The sequence below is a fragment of the Penicillium digitatum genome, chromosome 6 (assembly GCF_016767815.1).
Source record: "Penicillium digitatum chromosome 6, complete sequence".
NCBI classification, from domain to species: domain Eukaryota; kingdom Fungi; phylum Ascomycota; class Eurotiomycetes; order Eurotiales; family Aspergillaceae; genus Penicillium; species Penicillium digitatum.
The window spans coordinates 445368-470604 of record NC_089389.1 but is presented as its reverse complement, the minus strand read 5'-3'; the positions used below and the strand labels follow the sequence as shown (position 1 = coordinate 470604).

Sequence of the window (25237 nt, the reverse complement as noted above, 5' to 3'; positions counted from 1 at the left end):
CCCGTGGGGTATCGCTTCAGTCGGGGATGGGACCTCCCTCCTTATGCACTGGAACAAGACTTGGGATATGCAACATACTGTGAACCATACGTACAACTGACACTTCTACCCATTAAGGAGTCCATTCCGGTATTATACATCGTAATGGCTCTTCCCTTCAAATGAAAATCTTAGCGTAGCGCAACTCTGCAATGAGCCTTTCGAAACCAGATACCAAAAGAACCAACTCTGAGGCGCAAGGCCTTAGGGAACCCAGATAGGGCCACCTTCTCGGGAGCCTTGGGCATTAACAGACCATTGTATTTCTACCACCAACACCAAGACATCACTTTTCAAGAGAGATTCGGATACACCTTGTTCCTTGCCGCACCAGCACTTTCCAGTCTTTCAAAAAGATTCTTGGCCAATCGCTCGATACGAAGTTTAAAGAATCTCTCTGGGTCATGATCGCCAAGGTCAAGTCCCAACGGACCAGCCACGTATTTCAAGTGAGCAGATCGCGTACATTCGATCTTCCAGTCCCGGGCAAATTGCTGGATCATGGTATAAAACTCAGGAGCCGTGACTTCTCCGTGGTCGATCCCAGCCTTGCGCACCTGATTGACCGCTCCCTCTGGCGCGTGGCGGCGCATTCGCTCGAGCAACTCTCCAATTGACCAGGAGACGTACAGGTCAGCGCTAGCATGGACCACACCTGTCGTTCCCTCAGCAACATGAGCGAGACAAGTCCGCGCCACGAGGTCAACTGGGATCTCATTACAGGCTGCGTGTGAAGGCAGTGTCTGCTCGAGTTTCAGAGGCCCATATTCTGAGTCTCTTAGGAGCATCTGGATGAAGGAATGTACGGGTATGGCACCATCGCTGCCGTAGAGCGGGTAGGGCTCCGCAACAGCTGGTGATATGAGGCATGGTCGCACAATGAGGATGGGGAATTCGTGATTGCCACCCAGAAGCAACCGTTCAGCCAGGTGTTTGGCCAATGCATAGGGAGCCGCAAATTGTGTGGTATAGGACGATTTCCCTGTGACAAGGATTTTTCCTAGTTCCTCTACCGGGTCTTCGTATAGAGGGTAGATTTGTTCCTTGACCACGCCATCAGGCAGAAAGCTGGCGACGTATGTAGTTGAAATGTGAAGGAAGCGCTGTAAATGTGTGAAACTGTCTAGTAGAGAAACCAGTGTACGATGAGCAGTGCAATTGATTGGTATAGTCTCTGCCAGATCTCGTGATAATGCAATGTCACCAGCAGCATTGATCACGGCTGTGGCCTCATTTTGTAGCCGTAACAAGTTGTCAGTTGAAAGACCGAGATTAGGCTGGGTCATATCACCGAGAAAGAATTGGACTTTGCAAGTGGTGACAATCTCTTCCACTTGCTCTGGCATCGACTTCTCCCATGCTTCAATTGCTTTTTGGACAGACCCCCGCACTAGCACAAAGATTTTGGCGGTTGGAAGTTGAACCGCTAACTTGTATAACAGACAACTGCCAAGATTTCCAGTTGCTCCAGTGAGAAAGAAAACTTGGCCTCGAAACCATTCGCTGTCCATGTTGACCAAAAGTTGTCTGCTGCTCCTGGTTGGAACTTGTGAGTATTCATACAGCATGGAAGGTTTTTTTGTATCAAAAAGCGTCTTTGGAACAATCAGGAAAATGTGACTGCGTAGTTTTGGAGGAGACTTATACCCAAATATCACCTCCAGCTACCTATTATAACGTTTGTAAGCCATAGTCTAATTTCTGGTGGTAATTTGTTGTTCTCTTGCTTTTGGGCCTCATTACTCACCTCTATTTCCTGTGATATCGGCACTGAATAAAGTTGAAACAAAAGGTCGACATCACCACAAGGCGTCTTGATTCCAAACAACGGAATGCATTAGCCTAATCGGCCTAAAGCATTTACCCCCCCCCCCCCCCCCCCCCCCAATGGGTATTGGGTTGTACTGGGCTGTGGCTCGAAATATCTCTAGCCCGAGGTACCTTGTATGTATCACATCAGAGACCCAATAGCTATAGGAAGGTGGGTTACATTGAACATCCGGAGGGTAGAAGATTGTGTTGGACATCCGGAGGGCTGTGAGCTCCTTTCAGCCGAGCTTTCCTTCTGATTGTTCTAGCCTTTGTAGTACCGAATATTGTTGATGGTGAATCGATACATGATCTGTTGATATATCTTTTACTCACGCCGAGCTTTGCTTTATTGCGTAAGATAAAAATCTCCAACAAGAACATTACCTCTATTTAGACCGTTTGTTGGTTTCTTTGCTGCATAGCCTCTGATGATAATTGGTTCAACATGGCAAGCACTGAATTTTGCACGGCATGGAATATAAAGATAGCAGCTTGGTGACTAGTTGTGTTGCAGTCACACATGCGTGTCTAGGTTGGAGTGTTGTTGAACAAAGTTGAAAAAAAAAAGTTATTCGAGGGCAGGTTGGAACTACTTGCGAATTTATTTCATTGTAGTGTCCGGCAATATCATCGGAGAGCCACACAGGTACATACCATTCCACCGGTAGCGGAGGATTTCGGAGGAAATGTCTTTCTTGCACCTTGCAGAACCAGGATATGAAGGTAGATATTGTGTGTAGATTTGCCTAAACGCCAATTTACTCGAAAGTCCGTCGATAGTCAAAAGGCCATACATTGTGATATTAGAGCTCGAAGCCTAGTTCAACATTTGTTTTGTATATCCTGCAGCCATCTTGATCCAGTCTCAAACTTTCCATCATTCGATCAAAAATGAACTCAACAGCTGGACAAGGACAATCATCATGCAGAAACCACGAGAATGATTTTGGCGAGCCAATTGCCGTCATTGGTATGGCCATGCGGCTACCAGGCGGTGTTCGATGTGGAGATGAGTTTTGGGAAATGCTCGTGAAGAAACGAGATGGCTTTTGTGAAGCGCCTCCCTCGCGCTGTTCGAGAGAGGCGTCTAGAAACCCTGCTTGTGGAGATCCGAGCGGAACGAAAAAAGGGTTCTTTCTGCAAGAAAATCCAGCTTTTTTTGACGCTTCGTTCTTTTCTGTTCCTCCCCACGAGGCGGCACGCCTAGACCCCCAGCAACGACTCTTGCTAGAGGTTGCCTGGGAGTGCTTGGAGAACTCGGGGGAGACCAAGTGGCGCGGTGAAAAAATTGGTTGCTTTGTGGGCGTCTTTGGCGAGGATTGGCTAGAGATGTCGCATAAAGATCCCCAGCATCTGAATCAGATATACCCGATTGCTACCGGTGGTTTTGCGCTAGCAAACCAAGTATCATATCGGTTTGATCTCCTGGGTCCGAGGTGAGTGCGGTCCGCTGTTTTATGTTCGAAAGCTCTGACCCTCTGCAGCATGACCATTCAAACAGCTTGTTCATCGTCTTTGGTCTGCCTACACGAGGCCTGTCAAGCACTCAGGTCTGGAGAGTGCTCGTCAGCTCTAGTGGGAGGGGCAAGCCTGATATGGGGCCCAACCATGACAGATGCTATGACTAAAAACACGGTTTTATCACCAAGTGGGATCTCTCATACTTTCGATGCTGAGGCAGATGGCTACGGTCGTGGTGAAGGGATCAACTGTATCTATCTCAAACCATTGCGGGACGCGTTACGTGAGAACGACGCTGTCCGCGCCGTCATCCGCTCCACAGTGACCAACCACGACGGCAAGACCCCTAACTTCTCTCAACCGTGTCCTAAATCCCAAGAGAGGTTGATTCGGCGCGCATATCAGATCGCGGGAATTGATGCAATCCACGAAACACCTGTCTTTGAATGCCATGGGACTGGAACAGCCGTCGGCGATGTCATCGAAGCATCAGTTGTTGCAAAGATGACCGACGGAAAAGCAACATATATCACCGCAGTCAGTACTATCCTTTGCCGAGCCGTCGGTAGCGAAGGTCATTACTTATATTGTGCATTTCACAGGTCAAACCAAACGTCGGTCATTCTGAGGGTGCCTCAGGCATCACTAGCATTATCAAATCCATCTTGTCACTTGAACACAAGACCATCGCACCCAATATTCATTTCAAAACGCCGAATCCTCAAATTCCATTCAACGAGGCAAATCTTCATGTTCCTATAGAACCGACTCCGTGGCCTGCTGGCAGGCCCGAAAGGATTAGCGTGAATTCGTTTGGTATCGGGGGATCCAATGCCCACGCTATTCTGGAGTCCGCCTGCACGACCACTCCCAAGTCCCAGAACACATCGCTTGGGATTTCTGACCCCCAGCTTTTGGTAGTATCTGCACATACTGCAGACACCCTTCGCAAGCGCATTACCCAGATCACCGACTATGTAAAGAATCACCCAACACGCCTACATGATCTTTCACATACTTTGGCTGCGCGAAGATCGCATCTTCCCCATCGTGCTTTCACCGTGCTTCAGTCGAGTAACCCAGTTCTAGATGATGCGGCTTTTTCGATCTTCAATACCAGTCCCTCGAGTGTCACCTTCGTGTTCACAGGCCAGGGTGCTCAATGGCCGGGAATGGGGCTGAAGCTTTTGTCGAGCTTCCAAACATTCAAGCAGGATATCAAAACGATGGATGAAGCCTTACAAAAACTACCCGATTCCCCAAATTGGTTATTATATGGTCAGATTGAGGGCACTACCCCTGAAGTTACGATAATCCTTTGACTAACGTACCTACCAGATGAACTTGGGCAAGAGAGTTCTACTTCTCGGGTCCACGAAGCTGAATTCTCCCAGCCTCTCTGTGTTGCGCTTCAAATTGGCCTGGTAAACATTCTCCGGAACTGGGGAATTGAGCCGTCCACAGTAGTTGGGCATTCGAGCGGAGAGATTGTGGCCGCTTATGCTGCTCGAGCCATTTCCATGAGAACTGCTATCGTTATAGCATACTATCGAGGCAAAGTCGCAAAACCACTAGAAGGTTTCGGTGCTATGGTAGCCGTCGGTCTTGCCCCGGATGAAGTGGCGCCGTATCTGACACCTGGAACCGTTGTTGCTTGCCACAATAGTCCGCATAGTGTCACTCTATCTGGAGATAATGACTCGGTTGAACGTACGATCAAAAGCATCAAGACGGCAAATTCAGATATATTGTGTCGGCGACTTACGGTTAAAATTGCTTATCATTCTGGTAATTTGACCCTGCACTCTAATTTGATACGCTTGCGCTTACATTATTTGCAGACCACATGAAACAGATTGGCTCTGAGTATGAAGACTACATCTCTAGCCACATCGAACATGAGCAGGAAATGCTTCCATTCTGCTCTAGTGTGACTGGCAAAACTATCACCGACCCTCGCAAACTAGACGCATCATACTGGCGACAAAATCTGGAATCACCGGTACTCTTCACCGAGGCTATCCAGAGTCTACCTGCAAATGGAACACCGGTCTACCTAGAGGTTGGACCGCACTCGGCTCTCGCTGCTCCTCTGCGACAAATTTTCAGGACTCTGCCGGCAAGGTCACCAGTCTACATTCCCACCTTGTTTAGGTATGATGAGGATGTCCACAGCCAGCTGCTTCGGACAGCGGGACAGGCCTATGCGAATGGCATAGTTGTCAACTTTTCAAGCATGATTGAGCTGGGTAACACATTGACAGACCTTCCACCCTATCCTTGGCAACACGATCGCTCCTACTGGAGTGAGAGCCGACTTAGTAGGGAATGGAGGCAGCGCAAGTTTCCACATCATGAAATCCTCGGTTCGCGGGTCGTCGATACGACCGATCATGAGCCTTCTTGGCGCAATTTAGTCACGTTGGACAATGTCCCATGGCTTTTGGATCATGTAATCCAAGGGGCAGTTACATTCCCTGGTGCTGGATTTGTCGCTATGGTAGGCGAGGCAGTCCAGCAGCTAAATCCCGACCACGATAGTTATTCAGTGCGTAACACGACATTCATAACTCCACTGCTATTCCACGAAGGAGACCAAATCGAGATGGTGACGAGCCTTAGTCCAGTCGAAGTGGCTGACAGGGTCCCGTCTGGCTGGCACAGTTTCAAAATCATGGTGCACAACGGAGAACGCTGGACAATGCACTGCCAGGGCCAAGTAAGAGCGGGGTCCGATCATCCTCCAGAGTCATTCCCAATCTCTTCTTATAAACGATCTGTGCCATCTGAGGGCCTCTACCGTGTGCTAAAAAGAAGTGGAATAGATTACGGTACTCAATTTCAGGGCCTAGAACAGATAACAGCCGATCCTACCGGACCGAGGGCTAATGCGACTGTCTTGGGTAACCGCGGGCTACCTGGGAGCAGATATTCGCTGCATCCCACGGCGATTGATCAATGTCTCCAACTAATGGGTGTGGCCTGTTCTCAGGGCTTGTTGCGGCATCTCTCAACAATCTATGTTCCAGCTATGATAAATTCCTTGTTCGTCGGACCTGGAGGCCCCCCTATGGCAGCAAGCGCTCGAACCAAGAGCGGTACAAGGGACGGCCAACTGGGCGACGCCATTGCCAGGCTTGGGGATCGAGTGGTCCTCTCCATTCAAGGAGCTTATCTTTTTGCCTTGGAAAATGACAATATAGATTCCGGAACTGGGGTCGCAGGCTCCATAAGCCATCTAGAGTGGAAATCGGACATTGATTTTTTGCCCTCGGCAGTGCTTCTGTCTACACCACCTGATTATACACCACAGGCCATCAATATTAAAGCCCTGGGCCAGTTATCCGTACTTTTTGTTCTGGAGACAGCAGAGAAAATTCGAGATGTCGAACCAACATCATCACATTTCGCAAAATGGAAGAGATTCATGCAGGATGCAGCCTTCAATATCAAATCAAGCGGACAAGAATTTATCTACCCAGAGTCACCTCAGTGGGCATTACTAAGCTCTGCGGACAGACAGGAAATGATACGGAAGGTGTTGGCGGAGACCAAATTTACCTTTGATGCTCCACTTGCGGAATGCCTGCAGGTCGTGTTCAACAACTCCACAGACTTTACATCTGGAGAAAGTAGTCCACTGGAAGTCCTCATGAAAGACAACCTGCTGCACCAGTTCCACGCTGCACACACACAGTATGCCGATTGGAAGCCGCTCCTACCATTACTCTGCCATTCCAACCCCAGCCTACAAATACTTGAGATTGGCGCAGGCACCGGCTCTGCAACCGCAATGGCTCTGGAACTTCTAAAATCTGCCAGTGGGGAGCGTATGTATAGTCAGTATGTTTTTACTGATATCTCCTCTGGCTTTATGACTGCAGCAACAGAGAGATTTGGTCATGAGCAGGCCATGGAATACAAAGTTCTTGATATCACCCTAGATCCCCTCGAACAAGGGTTTGACGCCCATAGCTTTGACTTGATCATCGCTTCCAATGTGAGTGTTTGACTAGAATGCCTCGAACAACCTTAAGCTCACGTCCATCACCAGGTCCTCCACGCTACCCCGAGTCTTCACTCCGCACTTTGCCATGTGCATCGTCTCATAAAGCCCACCGGTCGCTTCTTACTCCACGAGATTAGCCCGGGTATGTCGAACCCCTCAGCCTTGGATGACTAAACTGACTATGATTTAGAAATTTTAATTCCAAATTTCACCATGGTAGGTGCGAGTTTTGTCTGGTCAGATTGTCCGTTTGTTTATATGCTATGCTATAGGGCGTATTTCCCGGCTGGTGGCTGGGGGAAGATGATGACCGATCAAAGCAACCGTTTATCTCGCCTGAGCGATGGGATCAGGAGCTACGAGCTGCCGGTTTCACTGGAGTAGATGTAGTAGCTTATGATCAAAAGCCGCCATATCACATATCTGCCAGCATGTTGTCTCGACCAGTGGACAAGATCCCCATTCCTAACGAAATCTGGCTTCTCACTGGCAATTCTATCCCGTGTCAGTGGGCGTGTGATGTCGAGTTGCAGGTCCGTGACAAAGGCTACATTACTAACTGGACCACTTTACAAGAAACTCCACCCAAGGGCAAATTTGTTGTATCTCTGCTGGATCTCGATGGACCCCCAATAGGTTCCTTGACGAAAAATGATTATGAGTTGTTCCAGCGCTACATAGAGCAGGCTCAAGAATGCCAATTCTTGTGGATCACGCAGTCAACATCTCTCACCTGTTCGGATCCAATGTTTGGCTTCATCCATGGGCTCGCCCGCACTTTACGGGCGGAGCTAATGCTTGACCTCTCAATTCTAGAGGTCCCCACATGGGACGCGGCTGGTGCAAAAGCCATGGTACAGGTGTGTGAGAAGATACAAAGATCTCGCGCCCACTCCCTTCGTGATCCAGAGTATGAATTTGCATTATGTGAAGGCGAGATTAAGGTCGGGCGGTACCACTGGACACCTCTTGCCGAGCATCTGGCAGGTCCACCCAGTCCTGATTCGTCCCGAAAATTATCTATCACGACCTACGGGCTGTTGGATACACTGCACTGGGAAGAGAAAGAGGCATCCTATGAGCTAAATGAGGGACGTGTTGAAGTTGAGATGGACTACGTAGGATTGAACTTCAAGGTAGATGTCCATCGCCCCAAGAAAATCTTGCATAGCTTGCTGATCGATCTGTTTTAGGACATGATGGTTGCAATGGGCTTCTTCGGCAGCAAGGAAGATCTAGGACTCGAAGGCAGCGGCATTGTGCTTCAAGTTGGAGCCGATGTGACGGACATCACCGTAGGGGACCGTGTCGTCTTGATGCATTCTGGGGTTCTGGCCTCGAACGTTGTTGTGCCTCAAGAAGCTTGTATCAAGCTTCCACGGGGGTTGTCGATGGAAGATGCCGCCACAATGTTAACAGCCTATGTCACTGTTCTTTACTCGCTGCTTGAAATAGGTGCTTTGAAGAAAGGCCAGGTGAGTCAATATTCTTTTCCTGTTCGTCTATTTACGAGAACTGAAATTATGACAGTCCGTTCTCATTCACTCCGCATGCGGCGGGGTCGGGCTAGCTGCACTACAAGTTTGCCAGGCTGTTGGTACCGAGGTCAGCCCATCTTATGGCGAATGATATGGCGCTATGGGAACTGATCATCGCTCAATAGATATATGCTACTGTCGGCAACGACAAAAAGATAGCCCATTTGATGGAACATTTTGGTTTATGTCGAGAACGTATCTTCAACTCTCGCAACGCATCCTTCCAACCAGACCTGATGCGTGCCACCGCGGGAAAGGGAGTTGATCTAGTGCTCAATTCGTTGTCGGGTAACTTGTTACACGCTTCGTGGGAGTGTGTTGCGAAGTTCGGTCGAATGGTTGAACTAGGAAAACGTGACTTCATCAGTCACGGAATGCTGAATATGAGCCTTTTCGAAGCCAACCGATCGTTTTTCGGCGTTGACCTCGCACAGGTTTGCAAAGAGACCCCAGAAATCCTCAAAAGGTTTGTCACCTGCTGATATTCAATTTGAAAGGCTGACTAAACTCTTGCAGCACCCTGGCAACATTCTCAGACTGGCATCGTCAAGGCAAAATCGGACCTATTAAACCTGTGAAAGTCTTTGATGCGGTCGATATTGTCAGTGCATTCAGGTATATGCAAGCTGGCACTCACTTGGGTAAGATTTTGGTGCGTATGCCATCCTCTGTGGAGCGTTTGCCTCCTCCTGCTGTGAAAAAATTCCCAACATTCCGTTCCGACGCTGCTTATCTGCTGATTGGCGGGCTGGGTGGTATTGGGCGATCTGTGTCAACATGGATGGTTGAGCAGAATGCGCGAGAGCTCATCTTCCTCTCGCGGTCGGCTGGAAAATCCGAGGTGGATCAAGCATTTGTTCGGGAGCTTGAGGCTCTAGGTTGCCACGTAATTTGTGTCCCAGGCAATGTGACGAATCTCAAGGATGTTAAGGAGGCTGTTGCCACATGCACGCGGCCCCTTGCTGGTGTCCTCCAGATGGCAGTTGACTTAAATGTAAGCATTTCTCTCCTTTCTCGCCAGAACGCAACATCTCATGACGTCATGATAGGACCGGCTCTTCCTGCAGATGAGCCACGAAGAGTGGGAGGCTGCGCTGGCTCCGAAAGTCACTGGAACCTGGAATCTGCATCATGCCACATCAGAACACCCACTAGATTTCTTCGTTGTCTTTGGCTCTATTGCCGGGGTGTGCGGTAACACGGGCCAGGCCAATTATGCAGCAGCAACTACATTTTTGGAAGCGTTCACCCGATATCGACGGCAGCAAGGGCTCCCTTCTTCTATCTTGCACCTCGGAGTGGTTGGAGACGTGGGTGCCGCAAGTCGCAACCCCCGATTCCTCCAGAGAGTACAATCGATCGCGCTGCATGTGCTCCATGACGCTGCAGTGATTGATGGACTCGCCGCGGCGATCAACCTATCCCCGGTTAATAGTTCTAACCCGACTGGGGCAGTGGCAATGGGACTCGCACACACGAGGCGCCGCGCCGATCTACCTAAGGAAATCTTCCTAGGTGGACGAGACGCTCGATTTTCGATTTATCCCAACCTTGAGTCGACCAGTGATGGTATTGGTGGGGATCAATCCTCCCATGCAAATGCGCTAAAAGCTCTCCTTGCTCAGATACAAGCGGATCCCTCGTTGACGAGCAAGAAGGAGACCGAGGTCGCCTTGATGAAGGAACTCGGCAAGTTCATCAGCCATAATCTAACAGGGCAGACGCAGGAGCAGGGACCAGACTCTGCAGATGACAGTGAGGCACTGGCCAATATGGCAGTGGACTCCCTCATGGCTATAGAGGTAAGAAATTGGCTCCGGAGATCCTTGGGCTTGGAGATTCCTACTGTGGAAATCAACCGAGCAGGTACATTAGGAGGTTTGGTAAAGGTTGTCTTGAAGGGACTTGGGGAGAAATATGATCGTGCTACCTAAGAAGCTGCTGCAGGCCAGTTGCAATTAGATAGCTACACGGGATTTGAATAAATAAGCGTGCAGAAAGGTTCGAAATTGGTCTCATTAGTCATGTCAGACCCACACAAGTTTGGATTTTTGATTGGCACTGTGCTTTATGTACTTTATACTCTATACTATATTTTGACAAGCAGGTGAAGAATAAAAGCCTACCACGGAGTTCTCCATACGGAGTACTAGGTGCTCAAATGGTATGATGGGTGCAAAATTGGTATAGTACAAGGCGAGTTGGACAAGCAAACGCCGTTTGAAATAGTTCCCGGTGCCCTTTCATCTCTGAAAAAAGGTGTCAATTGACATTCCCGATGTGATTGGCCGGTGAAGTGAATTTTTAGTGCCAAGCCCTATCTAAGAGGATCCGGGTTTTGACCCGGCCTTCCACGGTCTTTGGGCGAAACAAAAATGGGTTCCCACTCCGCATCTATTTTCCTATTCTGCAGTGCAATTTCGAGTCTCTAGCTTCAATGGGATGATCCCATGAAGAAATTGAGGGAATTATGCCCCAAATAGGGAGATTGAACCACTTTTAAACTAGAACTTCCAAATACAATGACTATGAAGGACCCACAAAAGCAGTTCAACGGTTGATTCTGAAGATTCAGTGTCTCCACATCCATCGAGAAAAAAATTCAGAAAGGGAATTAACATTCTTGCAAAACACTCGGTTTTGTGCCCGAGAACTTAAAAATCCCGGTTTACTGAACCGAAGAGCTCGTTTTTGCATGGTCCATCACTACATAGGCTGGATGATATGATTCTAGTTCTATGAATCCTTGCGATCCTCGCCATTCGATCACCGGTCGTGAATGATTTCCCTCCTTCGATAAGGATCATCCAATACCCAAACTGGACAGAAGATGGGGTCTGATGCCATAGAAGTTGAGGTCAAGGGAGAGGCACCACAGGGGTGTGATTTGCTCATTGATTTTGAATATCCCAATGACCCTCGAATCCCCCAAAACTGGCCGTTGGCCAAGAAAATCCTTGTAGTTGTCATTTTATCCGTGTTCAATCTCATCGGAACAATCAGCAGCAGCATCATGGGCCCTGCGCACAAAAAGATCGCCGAGCAGTTTGGGGTTAGCAACGAGGTGGCGATTCTTTGCACTACCATGTTTATGGCGGTAAGTGTCGGAATTCCAACTCACTTGCACATTGCTAGTTCTTATTTAACCTCTCCAAAGGGATATATCTTCGGGTTTCTTACATTCGGCCCTCTTTCGGAAAAGTTCGGCCGCAAATGGCCTATGATCTGTGGCATCGCAATCTCCTCCATCCTGGAACTTATGCCTGCGCTTGGTACAAACATACAAACTGTTCTCGTTGGTCGGTTGTTTGCTGGGTTCTTTGGAATCTCTCCAGTGGCTGTTATGGGAGGCATCACAAGCGATTGTTTTACGCTGGCCCACCGCAGTATCGCCATGCCTATCGTGATCTGCTTGTTCTTCTCTGGCCCGACACTTGGACCGATAGTTGGGAGTGCTATTGTCGGATCGTCCTTGAGTTGGCGCTGGACTGTCTGGGTAATGTTAATATCCGGGCTGGGAGTTTGCGCTATAGCAGTCTTTGTCTTTCCAGAGACCTATCCCCCGGCTATTCTTCGAAAGGAAGCCCGATCACTGCGCAAAAAATACAAACATCTTGCCATCCACTCTACACTGGAAAAAGAAAACCCCGGTCTGTATGAGATTGCTCGGGTATATCTCATGCGGCCTTTCTGTGCGTCTTGACCAATATCTCCTGTTGTGCCTTTTGACGATACTGATTGTTTCTTTCCAAATTGATAGGGCTCTTCTCTACTCAGCCTATCCTCGCCCTTTTGACCCTGTATCAATCTTTTCTCTACGGTGTTATTTATCTCTTCTACCAGGCTTATCCCTATTACTTCGGAGAGATCCGTGGTTGGAACACTAGTGTCGATACTCTGCCTCTTCTTGGGATAGTCACTGGAGTTTTTATAGGCACTTTTGGGATTATTATCTACAACCAGGCCTACTTCAGACACCACTGCTATTCTTCCGATGGAAATTTCATTCCAGAAGCTCGGCTACCACCAATGATACTTGGAGGAGTGCTCATCCCCATTGGGATATTCTGGTTTGCTTGGACGGCACAACCAAGTATTCCATGGCCGAGTCCGCTCTGTGCAAGCCTTTTGATAGGGTGTGGTATGTACTTGCTCTTTATCCAGGGGTTCATTTACATCGTGGATTGTTACACATCAATGGCAAACAGTGCAATGGGAGTCAATGGGTCGATGCGCAGCTTATTTGGGGCTGTCTTTCCTCTTTTTGCCACCCAGATGTTTGAGAAGCTTGGAGTCCCCCATTCTATAACGATTCTGGGTGCCGTGAGTGTCTGCCTGATCCCAGTGCCTGTATGCTTCTGGTACTGGGGAGGTCGCATCCGGGCATGGTCCTCTGCCAAAGTATCATCCGATTAGAATAGTTTTTCCGGCCCTCACTTCTGCTACTTGATGGCTTTTAATGTAATCAGAGGAATTGAAATTGAGATTCCCTTCAAATTTTGTTTCCAAAGACTTTAAGAACATTTAGCCTATGACCTGCTCAGTGGTGCTTGCAAAGGCACATATCGTTTGACCACCCCTGAACCAGACTGGAATCGCACATCTCTCGCAAGTCAACTTCATTGGACAGTTTATCCATTTTGAAACTTGAGCTCATATGTCTAGTTACTCTCCATTTCCCAAATCGTCCTACAAACCCTGTAGCCTCCCCACTTTCTGACGATATACTCAGCTCCACGGCATTCTTCGCCTTCCCATCTGCTGCATATTCTCCCAAGAACGATGTTTGTGTTTTTTAGTCCAGAGGCATGTCCATCAAAATAGCGACTTTGACCCCACCTGACTTTCTCTTCCAATAATCTCTCGGCCTTTCTCGTATTGCCATCATCTGTGAGGCAGCACGCAATCTTTGAGGTGAGCTCATGCCTTTCGTCCATATATTGCCCCTCGGTCTTTCGAAGAAGCTCCAGAGCATGTGGTACGTAGGTCCTTTTCATCTGGTCATTGACCTGGCCCCCAGGTGCCAATTTATTTACCACACAATGCATGACCCTCTTGATTGTATTAAATGTTTCGCCTTTTTGGTCAATCCATAGTAGGGTCGCTAGCTGAACTAAAGGGTGAATGTCAAGAATGATTCCATCTTCTCTCTTGGTGACGAATGCATATCCACATGCGAACTAATCGCAGATTCCGGTTGCGCTTCCGATTTGTAAGGGGGCAAGAGAGATCGTGGAATTGCTTCCGATCCAATATAAGACATTATCTTCAGGAGATCAGCAGCGATAGGATCTGAACTGTTGATCTTTTCAAAAGATATACGCCATATCCTAGCAATGGCATTTGGGAGCTGGGGATAGCGAGTCTCATCAGGAAAATTCCAACTCGTGAGAGTTTCTTTGTCCTTGTTTGTGCCATTTAGGAGATCGTGGTAACGTGGAATTGACATGTTGGTGAATTTGATGTAGGAGGCTGCCTGTTTAATAGCTAAAGGCAACCAGCTCAGCTCTTCGAGTAGCTTTTTGGCCATCTTTCGATCGTGGATAAGATCTCTTGCCACGAGCTTCTCGAAATAAATCATTGCTTAGTCTGTATCCATTTCTGGAATTTTGAATGTATCTCTCGGCGATGCGAAACCTTGTGCCACACGACTGAAACGGGTCGTAATCAAGAGGACACCGTTGTCGCTGACCGGAAAGTATTTGCAAAGTTGACTTCGCATATCGCCATCTTCTGCATCTTCTGCATTGCGTCAATAACAGACGGGCGTTTATCATTTATCTCTATCACGTTCCAAATGCCGGTTCCGATGCTCAGAATCTGCAAGTTGGTACGTCCAGGAAACGCGTTCTTAGCTTCGCCAATAAGCTTGTCGCATGGGTTGTTATACCCAAGTCCAGCATCAATATCCTCAATCTCATCTCGACCAAGTTTCATTGGTTTGAAGAAGGTGGTCGCAGCCGAGGTAGCCCGTGCCACTTGCCAAATAGTACAACCATTCAACGAAGTTGATTGGTCATATGTTCGGAAGAGCGTAGGTCGTGCGGTGACATTTACCTTCGTTAAGGCAAGAACAACTCTATTGTTTGAAGTATTTGTCAATACCATCCTAAGCCCCGCGGTGAAGACCAACTTACGTTTTGGTGCATGTCTGATCGCGGAAGGGGAGATCAGAGTGCTGGCATGTTGTCGAGAGGCCATTGCGCCGACGGTTGACACATTCTTCGTTCGTGCAGAACTCTCTGACAGTCTGTTTTATGGCTTCCTCGAATACCCCAGCCGAGAAAGCTCCATTAGACCGCACTGGGATAATGGCGTGTTTTTTGTGAATTAAAACACGCTTCCCAACGGTTCGGTACACTCGAATGCATTCATCCACGGTCATTCCAAGCCGACCGAGCATTATGGCGATGATAATTTGAGAATGTTAACAGAACCAAATCTATCCCTGGGATACATAAACACACCCTCCAGTGTTGGTACCCCCGATCAAATCGAAATGCTCTCACACGGGCGTGGGACACGGTCAAGATGTTGAACATCGCGGATCTTTTCCATAATTCTTTCTAGAATCAGCAGACTCGAGATCCCGCGAATACAACCGCCATCTGAATGTTGTCAGTGAAATTCGCGAGTTACTTGGAGGGAATAAGGGAACTAACCGAGCGAAAGGATTCTGAGTGGCTGAGAAGTGCTTGGACGCGCTGGGAGTTCCATGTCTGCTAGAATTCTTGTTGTATTTGTGGCAATTGGACTGATAATCCCTGGGCGGTAGCACGTAGGCAGGCTTTTTGAGAATGTAAACTTGAGTAGTAGAAGGTCTTTCAAGAGAAGTATTCATCGTATTTTATAGAGCAGAGGGCACCTTCGACGGTTAAGCGCCAGCTCAATCCGCCCCGCTCGGAAACCCCTGCCATCTAGACCCTGCCATTCAGACGAAACATGTTAACGCCGTTAACTAACTGCTTGAGGCTGTCCCCGCTTTATAAGTAGGTCTTAGAGAGCAATCCACGAGTTTCAAACTTATGCAGCCCAGGGCGCTTCCACAAGGCACCATGTCCTTGTGAACAGTACTTCCGGGGTCAATACGTTCGAGGATTAGTGATAGGTCTCAATGTACTTGATTTCTAACCGCCAAGTTTTAGAATTTACCCGAAAGAACACAATAATGCATGACACGACAAGACTTGGGTTTGTGTGGCTGCTCGACCCAGTTGATGATCTTGGGTTCTGAGGGCAGCCCTAGGGAGTAAGAGCAAGGGTAAAGAATTGGACTTGGACTTAATGGAGAAGACAGGTGGCTAATATCGCCCACGGATCCTAGAATGTGTGAGAATCAAAAGTGATCTACGGAGACTCAGCACCGCTATGCAACCATAGCGCCCAACATAATGAAGTGTTGGCTACTCACTATTGACTCGTCACACAGCTTTGATGTTTTATTTCCAAGCTTCTACGATAGGAAATGCTGTACAACCTGTTCAATCGGAGATCGGTGGCTTGAGATACTATAAAAAGCTCAGAGATATTCCCCTCCAGGATATTCTAGTTGTAAATCCCCGGAGCTGGTATGAAACCAATGAACATGTCCCAACCTCAATAAGATCCATCTTATCATTATCAAATCAAAATTGCGCTTCCATAAATTTCAAGAAAACTGGAACATTCCATGTAATCCGCAGTGCATTCTATCAAAAAATTTGTCAGAGGCTTATCGGCACTTGGACCCTCGTTGAACACAAAGCTACCCATATCAACACTGGCCACGTTATCCATCTTATGAGCTCAAATACCCCTGTGGTTTTTTTGTATAGTGCAGAGGGCTTTATGTCTGCGCACCTCATGCGACCAGGAGCTCCGGCCTTCTCTGGCAAGGCTAGGGATCGAGGTACGTAGAAGAAATCTCAGGCCATGACGCGTTACCCTGGCACATTGCGGCCCCTGTGATTTGGAGGAAGCAGATGGAGAAATCATGGTTGAACACGACCTGGAAGTATCTTCTTTCCCAACTGGAGAAAGGGGGCCACTTGGCTACACTGAATGGCGACAATCTTGAGCTCAATCCTGCTGGCGTGTATTACATTGATGTTAGCCCTATCCTAGCTTCTCTATAGATCTCAAAAATTCCGGGTTTCCTTGTCCAAACTAACATATTTCTAATTCAGTGCCAGTAATATACACAAGGTTTTGGGCCGCGCATAGCGCGGCCTCCCTCCCTTGCTAAGCCCTTGTACATGGAAAATTAAGCTAACAACATATATTAGAGAAAGAACAACCACAATTCTGCCATTTTTAGTAAGTTATCTCCTTTCTCATGGTCTATCCATTATAGTCTTCTCTTTTGGAGCTTGGAGACCTAATTCTATAGGGACTTTATAGCCCTTGTACATGCAATGTCAGGTATATCCTCCGTCTTCTTAAGAAGGTAATTGTGTAACCCAGTCAATTTGTATATAGCACAGATACATGTCAATGAAGAAAAGGTAGGCATAGGTCAAATGTCGGTATTTTTTTAAAAGTATAGAGGGTAATGTAAGCATATTGTTCTGCAGTTGGCTACATTACATGCTACTCGGCGTTAAGTCATTGGGAATAGGGATCCCGACGCCTTAACGATGAGCAAAGACCTACAGCTACATACCATGATAAGGACCAACGTAAGTCTACATCCACGCAATGAATACCCTATACATATCCCAACCTCGCTAACGGCGCTTACGCCTCTTAGACGTGTCGTCGGTCTCGGTTTCAACTGCAATCTAACGGTCAGCATGACCATCATTATCTGCAGTGGCCGTGGATTTCCTTGACTTCCGGGACTTCTTCTTCTTCCTCTCCGGTTCTGGGACTGGAGAAGGAGAACGCCGCCGTTTCGGGGACTCCGGAGGTGGAGACCCGTCTATTGACGTAGGATCATAATCATTATAAACGGAAGATTCACCTGGAGAAGAAGGTATAGAAGCCGCTCGGATTTGTGGTGAAGGTGTATCCTGGCGAGGGGAAGGGCTAGTAGTGGGGGATTCATTACGTGATATGGTAGTCCTAGGGGTTGAGGGCTTATCTGGCATTGGAGCCTCGGACATGCCTTCACCGAGCGCACGGCGACGACGTCGGCCTGGTATAGTCGAAACGGAAGGTATAGCGGCCTTCGCTGTGGACAGTGCCCTAGACAGAAAAGAGAGAGATGAAACTACCATACAGAGATATTGCTGGTTCTGGTAGGTACTATATCTAACCCAATCACCTGAGGCCTGGAGCTGCCTCCTAGGAGCTGGTGTGGGGAAATTCTGCCAGCGTTCGGTTTTCGGCAAGGCACAGACAACATTGAAAGAAGTCAACATCTCAGGCTTATTATCCAGGGCACGGGACCTCTCGTTATTGTACACAGTGGTACTAAGAACGAAGATACGGTTACCGCTAGGATCAGTTGTCCCACTGGTAAAAGTACCAATGAAAGATAACGAACCATTGGCCATAGCAGGTGCGTATCTATCGTATTCCGAATCATTAGGGTCACCAGGAATACTACAATAATATAAGTGGAAATTTATAGAGCGGAGAGAGATTGATATATACGGAACGAACTGGTCTGCACGCACAGAGACACACGGGGCGCCGTTATCGGGTGTACGGATAGATGGTATACCCTAAACAATTGCTACCGCATCATCTTCCACCGGTTACAGTAATCGACTGTGAGAGGGAGGCCATCTAAGGGATTAATCATATCCGAAGATGAGGGTATGTCGGCCCTTGAGATGAAGTCAGACAACTCATCCTGATAGCCTTTGGGTCTGCAGGGGAGCTACCAATCATAACAATCCCCGCAAAGAAACAATGTGTATTCTACGTAGTAGCTGAAGAAAGAGGGCCTGAGGTACTCGATATATTGAATGATAAAGTAAATGAGAAAGAAAGATAGGTTGAAGATAGAAAGTAGGGGACAATAGAGGTTTTATAAATATAAATATAAAAGAAGAATTGTTCAGTTTATTCCGGAGACCGGAAAAAAGAAAGTACGGAATTTAAAGATCATCCTTTATCATAAAACACAATGTCGAGTAAGAGATATATGTACTCAATAAATGTAGTATACTATACTCTTCTACCTAAAGTTAAAGCTCGCCGACGGCTTGCTAATGTGCGAGAGAGGGGGACCCTGATATCCTGAGAACCTGGTAGTTGTAAAAAGGGGGCAAAAAACCTCACGGTAAACCACATTGTTCATAACCTTTTCAATATTCTCGGGATGTAAAAGGACCTATACCTGACTTGCGTCCGATGAGCGGGAGAATGCAATATAGAGCTGGCCGTGCGCAAAAGGAGATATACGGAGATCGAGGCCTACCCTAGCAAGCGATTGACCTTGTGATTTATTGATAGTCATAGCAAAGGCTAGCCGTATTGGGAACTGCACACGATTAACTATAAATGCATAGTCATTGTCCTTTGAGGTCAAGGTGATAGGGAAGATCAGGCGCGTTTCCCCAAGGCATGAACCACTCATAATTGATACCTCAAGACATCGAGGACGGATATTGGTCACAATCATACGGGTACCATTTCAAAGGCCGTTACGCGGATCGATATTCCGAAGCAGCATTACCGGAGCGCCCTTCTTTACGCGAATATCACTTAATGGGAAACCATTCGGAGATAGAGTGCGTAGATATTGCGGTGTTAAATCTTCCCGTAGATCAATTTCAGAATTGAGACCGGCACCAAGGTCACATGAGTCTGATAACTTTAAACTCCATTCTTCGGTTGGGAGAAACGGAAGAATAGACTCATTAAAGGCATCAACATCAGTATTCTTTGTTGTTAGAATAGCGCGCTCCGCAAAGAACCGACAGGAACGTGAGAGAGTTATAGGATCGGCCACATTAGCTAACCGATGCAAGTCATCTTCGGGATAAGTTGAGTCCACAAATTTATCTACCTTATAGCCTGTATTTGGGAGGAGACAACCTAGTACCGGAATCAACCCCTCCATCGCTTCATCCGTACAAAGCTGGGAAAGCCATCGGGCGAGGGAGACATTGGCAGGATTTATTGAGCGAAGGCGCATATTTTCAACCAATGAGAGAATTTGGATTAAAGAATCCCAGACATAGGCAAACTGTAGAGTGGATTGAACAATCGAGGCGCGGGTATTACTACCCTGAGGACCAATTGGTAGCGTTTGTTGGAAGTCACCGCCAAAGACTGTCGGAATACCACCAAAGGGTAGCTGGCTTGCCCCAGGGTAGTCAGTTTCGCGAATATCACGAAGCATCCTATCCACCGCATCAAAAACATCCCGATATGTCATAGGGGTTTCGTCCCAGATGATCCAATGTATCGGCCGGAGATCAAGTCCTTTGCCTTATTTAGCGTCAATTCCGCAGTAGCCCGATCAGGGCCCTTGTGTAAATACTTATGCAAGTACTTCACAGCGAACATCCCAGCACAGACCTCAACATTGATATGTGCGCGATACTTACGGAGAAGGAATGGATTAAAAGGAACCACCTATTCGTTACCAATCTGGATATCTTGATCACGATATAATGGCTGCTTCACTGTGTGACTGAACCCTTGACGGCGTTGGTAAATGGGGTATGCGTTATCTGGTGGAATTGTCTCATTGGTAAAAGGCTTCGGAAAGCTTTTTGAGCATACCTTCCGCCCATTCTTTTCGACCATACAGACGGCATTGGGGTGAAGGTCTCCGCAGGGGCCGTGCATCATGTAAGACGTTACCAATTCGAAAAGCATAGGATCTTCATCAGGGTCCGGGAGTTTTGCACAGACAAAGTCATCAATAACACGTGGGTTATGATGGTCGAAATTTGAGATCCAAAAAAGGATATGAGAGTGAGGCAGGCCTCGCTTTTGATACTCGATAACAAACACATATGCCTAGCAATGACTGAATATCTTATGCTTAAGAAAGTCATCTATCAACTGCTTACGCTTCATTTCAAAACCCGGGCAATCAGGTCTGCGCGGTCCCCGTGTCGTTGTGATGGGTCACCATTTGTATATTTGTATAGATTGCGTTGGACCTCCGGCCAATTGGGATTCGCTGTGAATGTAACGAATAGAGACGGTGTTCCATACTGCTGTATAATTGCAATAGAGTTACGGAATGAGTTTGTCCTATCGCGGGGGCCACCTTTATATGAAGAGGGTAAAATGACTGGGCGCCCAGTGCCCGGTAGCGATAGGGGATCCAATTCATCAAAAATCGAACCCCGCATACAGCATTTTTCAATGCCATCAATTGTAACTTGAACCTCATTCTTGAAAAAAAGGGCATGGCACTTACAACATTCCACGACCAAGTCCCCAATATCTAACGCATCAGGTATCTCTAAACTGGACTGAAAGCCACGTGGGACCCCCGCCCGTCGACGTACACGCTGGTTAACTGCCCTACAGGGACCACAGAACCGGTACCTTCGAAGGGACAGTGGAAGGCGAACGCCACATGAGTTGCAACAACGTAGCGTAGGGGGCGGCACTGGTGTTCCAAGTATTCCAGTCCGGGGAGAGGGAAATGTCTGACGCCCGGGTGTCATAGGCGTCGCCGGTGGTCTTGAACTTGGGGATGGGACAATGGGCCGGAATGGCGAAGAGGGAGCGTGTATTAACATTGGCAGAGGCGTCTCGATAGGAGTAGGTAGAGGGGTATTGGCAGTTGAACGTTGGGATACTTGCCGACGGCGGCAACGGTGGCAGACACGACGGGATTGTTCATACTGTGGGAGGACATTGGAACATGTATCACATACTCGAGGAGTAGAAGAGATAGTGAACAGAGCTGGCAGAGTAGTCTGATCCTGCGTACGACATGGCTGGCACCTCGCATATTTCGAACGGGCAGGAAAGCCAATGCCACAACTGGCACAGTGACGGGTTTCACCGTTTCTGGTGATCCACTTGTCTTCGCCGCGGCGGACGGCAGTAGTACATGGTGGACATCTGGCCGATTGGACCCGACGACGCTCATCTGGTAACCCAGCGAAGGGAGTAGAAGAACCACAGCGGGTACAAAAGATACTTGAGACGGTTGGCATTGTCTATTCCAAGGATTCCAAGGATGGGATAAAGTGAAGTATCAGGGAAGGTATATTGATAGAGGAAGTAAGTGAGTCGTGGGCAATTATATATAGTAGGCAAGCCCTAGCCCTCGGCTGTATAGGTGGAGCGAAAGGCACTACACTAAATAAATGAGAGGATAAAATCAGTGGATAAGGTATATGTATTATACATTGGAATATTGCAGTGTACAAATGTGTAACATATATGCAGGATATTAATTTTTTTTTAGATATATATATTCAGACAATGGGGTCAATATACAAATTATATAGCAGTGTAAAGGATATAAAATCCAATTTGCAAAGAAATGGAGTTAATTATGCATATAAATATAGGTGAAGAAGGGTTTATAGGTGAAGAAGGGTATACATGAGTAGTAAAGAATAAGTAGTAAAGATTATGTGACTTGGAATCAGTCCAGAAAAATTATACATAGACCACTTTTGAGATGATGACATCAAGAAAATGCCCACGTGGCCTAGTGGTCAAACACACCCACAATGGTTGGATGTTCGAAACGGCCCTTTGTCATTTAAAATTTTGCAATTTTCCACGGCGCAAAAAGCGGTAAGTGTGCCAGAGAGTAACTCTACATTTTGATTGGTGCTCGGCCAAAAGCGGTAAGTGTGCCAAAGAGTAACTCTGCATTTTGATTGGTGCTTGGCGGAACGGAACATGGTGATTGGTCTGGCAATACTGGACCTTGCAAATAGTAGATAGATGAGTCGCTTGTATAGCAAAAGTGATTAGTCAAAAGCCGATTTTTACTACCTAGGTTTCTCATCTCTATCTTGTGCTGCCTAATTCTACCGGTTCGCCTAGTGACCGCTGTAAGGAATTCCCAATCCCGATTCGCTTAAAGGTGTCTTAGTATCTATACTATCATGGGTCAACCTGAAAAGCTTTAAATTTTCCTTCTAGTATCTGTAAGTGTCCGCACTTTAGGTCCGAAGTTGCAAACACAGTGAGAGTCACAAATAGATATCCCTGCAACTTTAGATGAACACATCTATCTCTATTAGGTCAGATGACAAACAGCCTAACTTAGCCATCTTGTGTCACCCTACGTACATATAGTTAATATAGTATATTCCGCAATCAATGAGAGATTGTACAGTATCATGCACCTCAGGCACGCAACGGGCAGGACAAAGATCCGGCAATGTACTTCTCCTGGTCCACTCCCACACTCCCTCCCTGTCCACTACAACCTTCGCCTCATTTAACCCTCTCCCATGGAAGAGATTGTCCTACTACTACAGACGATCAACTCATATCACCGATCCAGATGGGGAAGTGATCATAATCTTGCGCGATGCAGAATCTCCTTTTGCACAAGCGCTTGGAGATGCGGTATCTGGATTGACTCTTCTTAAATCCCGTCACTATGTCTAAAGTCCCGCTAAAAGTGATCGAACCATCAAAATCTAGCGTGAAGAGACTAAGGTTGATGAATAAAAGGAAAAAGAAATTGAGTACCATTCGGACCTCTTCTGAACCAGCACTGATCAAAGACCGCGCTGCTAAAGGCCCTACCTACTGTCAATGAACCTGCTGATCCACTTGCCAAGACTTGCTTCTACACTGCAGTCTCCGCGAAGTATTTGATGGCTGCGTCTTCGGTGTTCCAAAAAGTCCTCACCTGCATTTTGAAGGAAAGCATTACTTACCTGCAAAAAGGCTCAGTTGAAATCACCGCAGAGAACTGGGACAGGGAAGCGTTCTTGATTCTACTACGTGCTATTCATGGCAAATACTGCAACATACCGTGCAAGCTGACCATTGGGATGCTCGCCAAAGTTGCTCTCGTAGCAGACTGCTGTGAATGCAAGCAAGCGCTGTATTTCATGACAGACATATGGATCAACAATCTGGAGGAGAAGACTTCTACGACACATTCTCGGGACTTGATTTGTGGTTGTGGGTTTGCTGGAGTTTTCAGCTCCCCTCTCAGTCCAAGGGAACGAGATCGGCCATCATGTCAAGGAGTGAAAATTTGATTTATATTTGGGGGGCTTCCGATCCCCGAACAGGTTATCGGTATGGTCGGACAAATTCTGAAGCTGCCTAGTATCCAATACGATCCCAGGATCAATGAATAAGCGGAGAGAGAAAGCGATCAGCAACTTAGATCCTCTCCTTCAAACACGCGACGCCCTCCTGAGCCGTAGTCGAGGCTGTCGCTTGGGGTGTAGCTCAATCATGTACGTAGCTCTTACGATATATATGCGGACAAGAAATCTTCTCTCGCCGGAGCCTGCGGCTCCTTTCCCGAATTTCAACTACAAACATGTCACGCAGACGGTAATATTGTTTACATCATCCCAAGGGTCTAAAGTATCCTCCTCGAATTCTTAATTAGATTATAGGACTACCTACTACCACGAATGTTCCAACTCCTCCTTCCCATCCCTATTCGCGAAATTGAATAACTGTAGGGGAGGTTTGGACCTGAACAGCATGAATTCCGTGCAGACCAAGGTGAAGCTAGCTCTCCAATTCAAGATGATGCTCAAACCGCGAAAACTGTGGGACACTTCTTTTAGCGTAGGGAAGTACAGTATTACCTATTTATAGAGCAAGCTGATATAACGAATCCTTGGTGCTTCAATTAATCTGCCATCGTAATAACGAAATTTCCCCGTTCTGAAATTCGGATTTCCTCCCACAGTTACAAGGAGGCTGAGTCAGAATTGACCAATGAGGTAAAATTTCCCTGTGGATCAATCCCCACTTTTTTAAAAGCTCGGTCCATCTCTCAGACGGTCGCTCTCCGAGAGTAGCAGCGGCTGTCTCGGAATGAAATTTAGTCAAGTATAAAAGTTTCTATATGAATCTGGGAGATTGATATAGGCGAAAGAAGCTATATATTAAAGTAGAACGACCTTAGGACCTTTGTCATGGTAGTTAAATTCACTCGTCAACCAGAGCTATACATGTATTGTGTGGCAATGTGGCTATTACGAAGACCTCGGTTGAACGAGCATTTCACTCTGTCTCATTTGATTCGGGTATGCATGGGTTTTATTATAATAGTGATCAAAATACTGGCTATCACGGCGGAACGGTAAAACAGCGAAACTTACTCCGTACACGAGGGCAACATCGAGCGGTAAAAAAAACCCCCCCCTCATTTTTCAACATACCCAAACGTGCCATTTTAGTCTAGGCGGTGCATATGAAACAGATTCCGAGACATGACAGGAGATGGACAGGGGTCCCTGTGATGGTAATGACAATGTATGTTGTAGGCTGTGTTCTTCTTTCGGCGTCTATCACTTGGTCTTTTCGA

At 47.2% G+C, this 25237-nt stretch overlaps 4 protein-coding genes across 4 annotated transcripts; 2 read left to right on the top strand and 2 right to left on the bottom strand.

Annotated features, from left to right (window-relative positions):
- Positions 1 to 332: 332 nt before the first annotated feature.
- On the bottom strand, positions 333 to 1550 carry Pdw03_5202 (Male sterility, NAD-binding; the record flags this gene model as incomplete). Its single annotated transcript, XM_014683609.1, has 1 exon — positions 333 to 1550. One exon carries the CDS (start codon positions 1548 to 1550, stop codon positions 333 to 335), a length of 1218 nt encoding a protein of 405 aa, XP_014539095.1.
- A 1192-nt stretch (positions 1551 to 2742) lies between these two features.
- Pdw03_5201 (Acyl transferase/acyl hydrolase/lysophospholipase) lies at positions 2743 to 10793 on the top strand (the record flags this gene model as incomplete). Its single annotated transcript, XM_066100980.1, has 13 exons — positions 2743 to 3287; positions 3336 to 3849; positions 3915 to 4590; positions 4651 to 5022; positions 5154 to 7312; positions 7367 to 7463; positions 7512 to 7537; positions 7594 to 8457; positions 8515 to 8796; positions 8852 to 8926; positions 8985 to 9325; positions 9376 to 9853; positions 9909 to 10793. 13 exons carry the CDS (start codon positions 2743 to 2745, stop codon positions 10791 to 10793), a joined length of 7314 nt encoding a protein of 2437 aa, XP_065957920.1.
- Positions 10794 to 11689: 896 nt separating this feature from the next.
- On the top strand, positions 11690 to 12562 carry Pdw03_5200 (MFS transporter, putative; the record flags this gene model as incomplete). The annotated part of the gene is made up of 2 exons (XM_014683611.1): positions 11690 to 11956; positions 12017 to 12562. 2 exons carry the CDS (start codon positions 11690 to 11692, stop codon positions 12560 to 12562), a joined length of 813 nt encoding a protein of 270 aa, XP_014539097.1.
- Positions 12563 to 14526: 1964 nt separating this feature from the next.
- Positions 14527 to 15262, bottom strand: Pdw03_5199 (Acyl transferase/acyl hydrolase/lysophospholipase; the record flags this gene model as incomplete). The annotated part of the gene is made up of 2 exons (XM_014683613.1): positions 14527 to 14938; positions 14997 to 15262. The coding sequence occupies 2 exons, from the start codon at positions 15260 to 15262 to the stop codon at positions 14527 to 14529; spliced, it is 678 nt and encodes a 225-aa protein (XP_014539099.1).
- Between the last annotated feature and the right edge of the window lie 9975 nt (positions 15263 to 25237).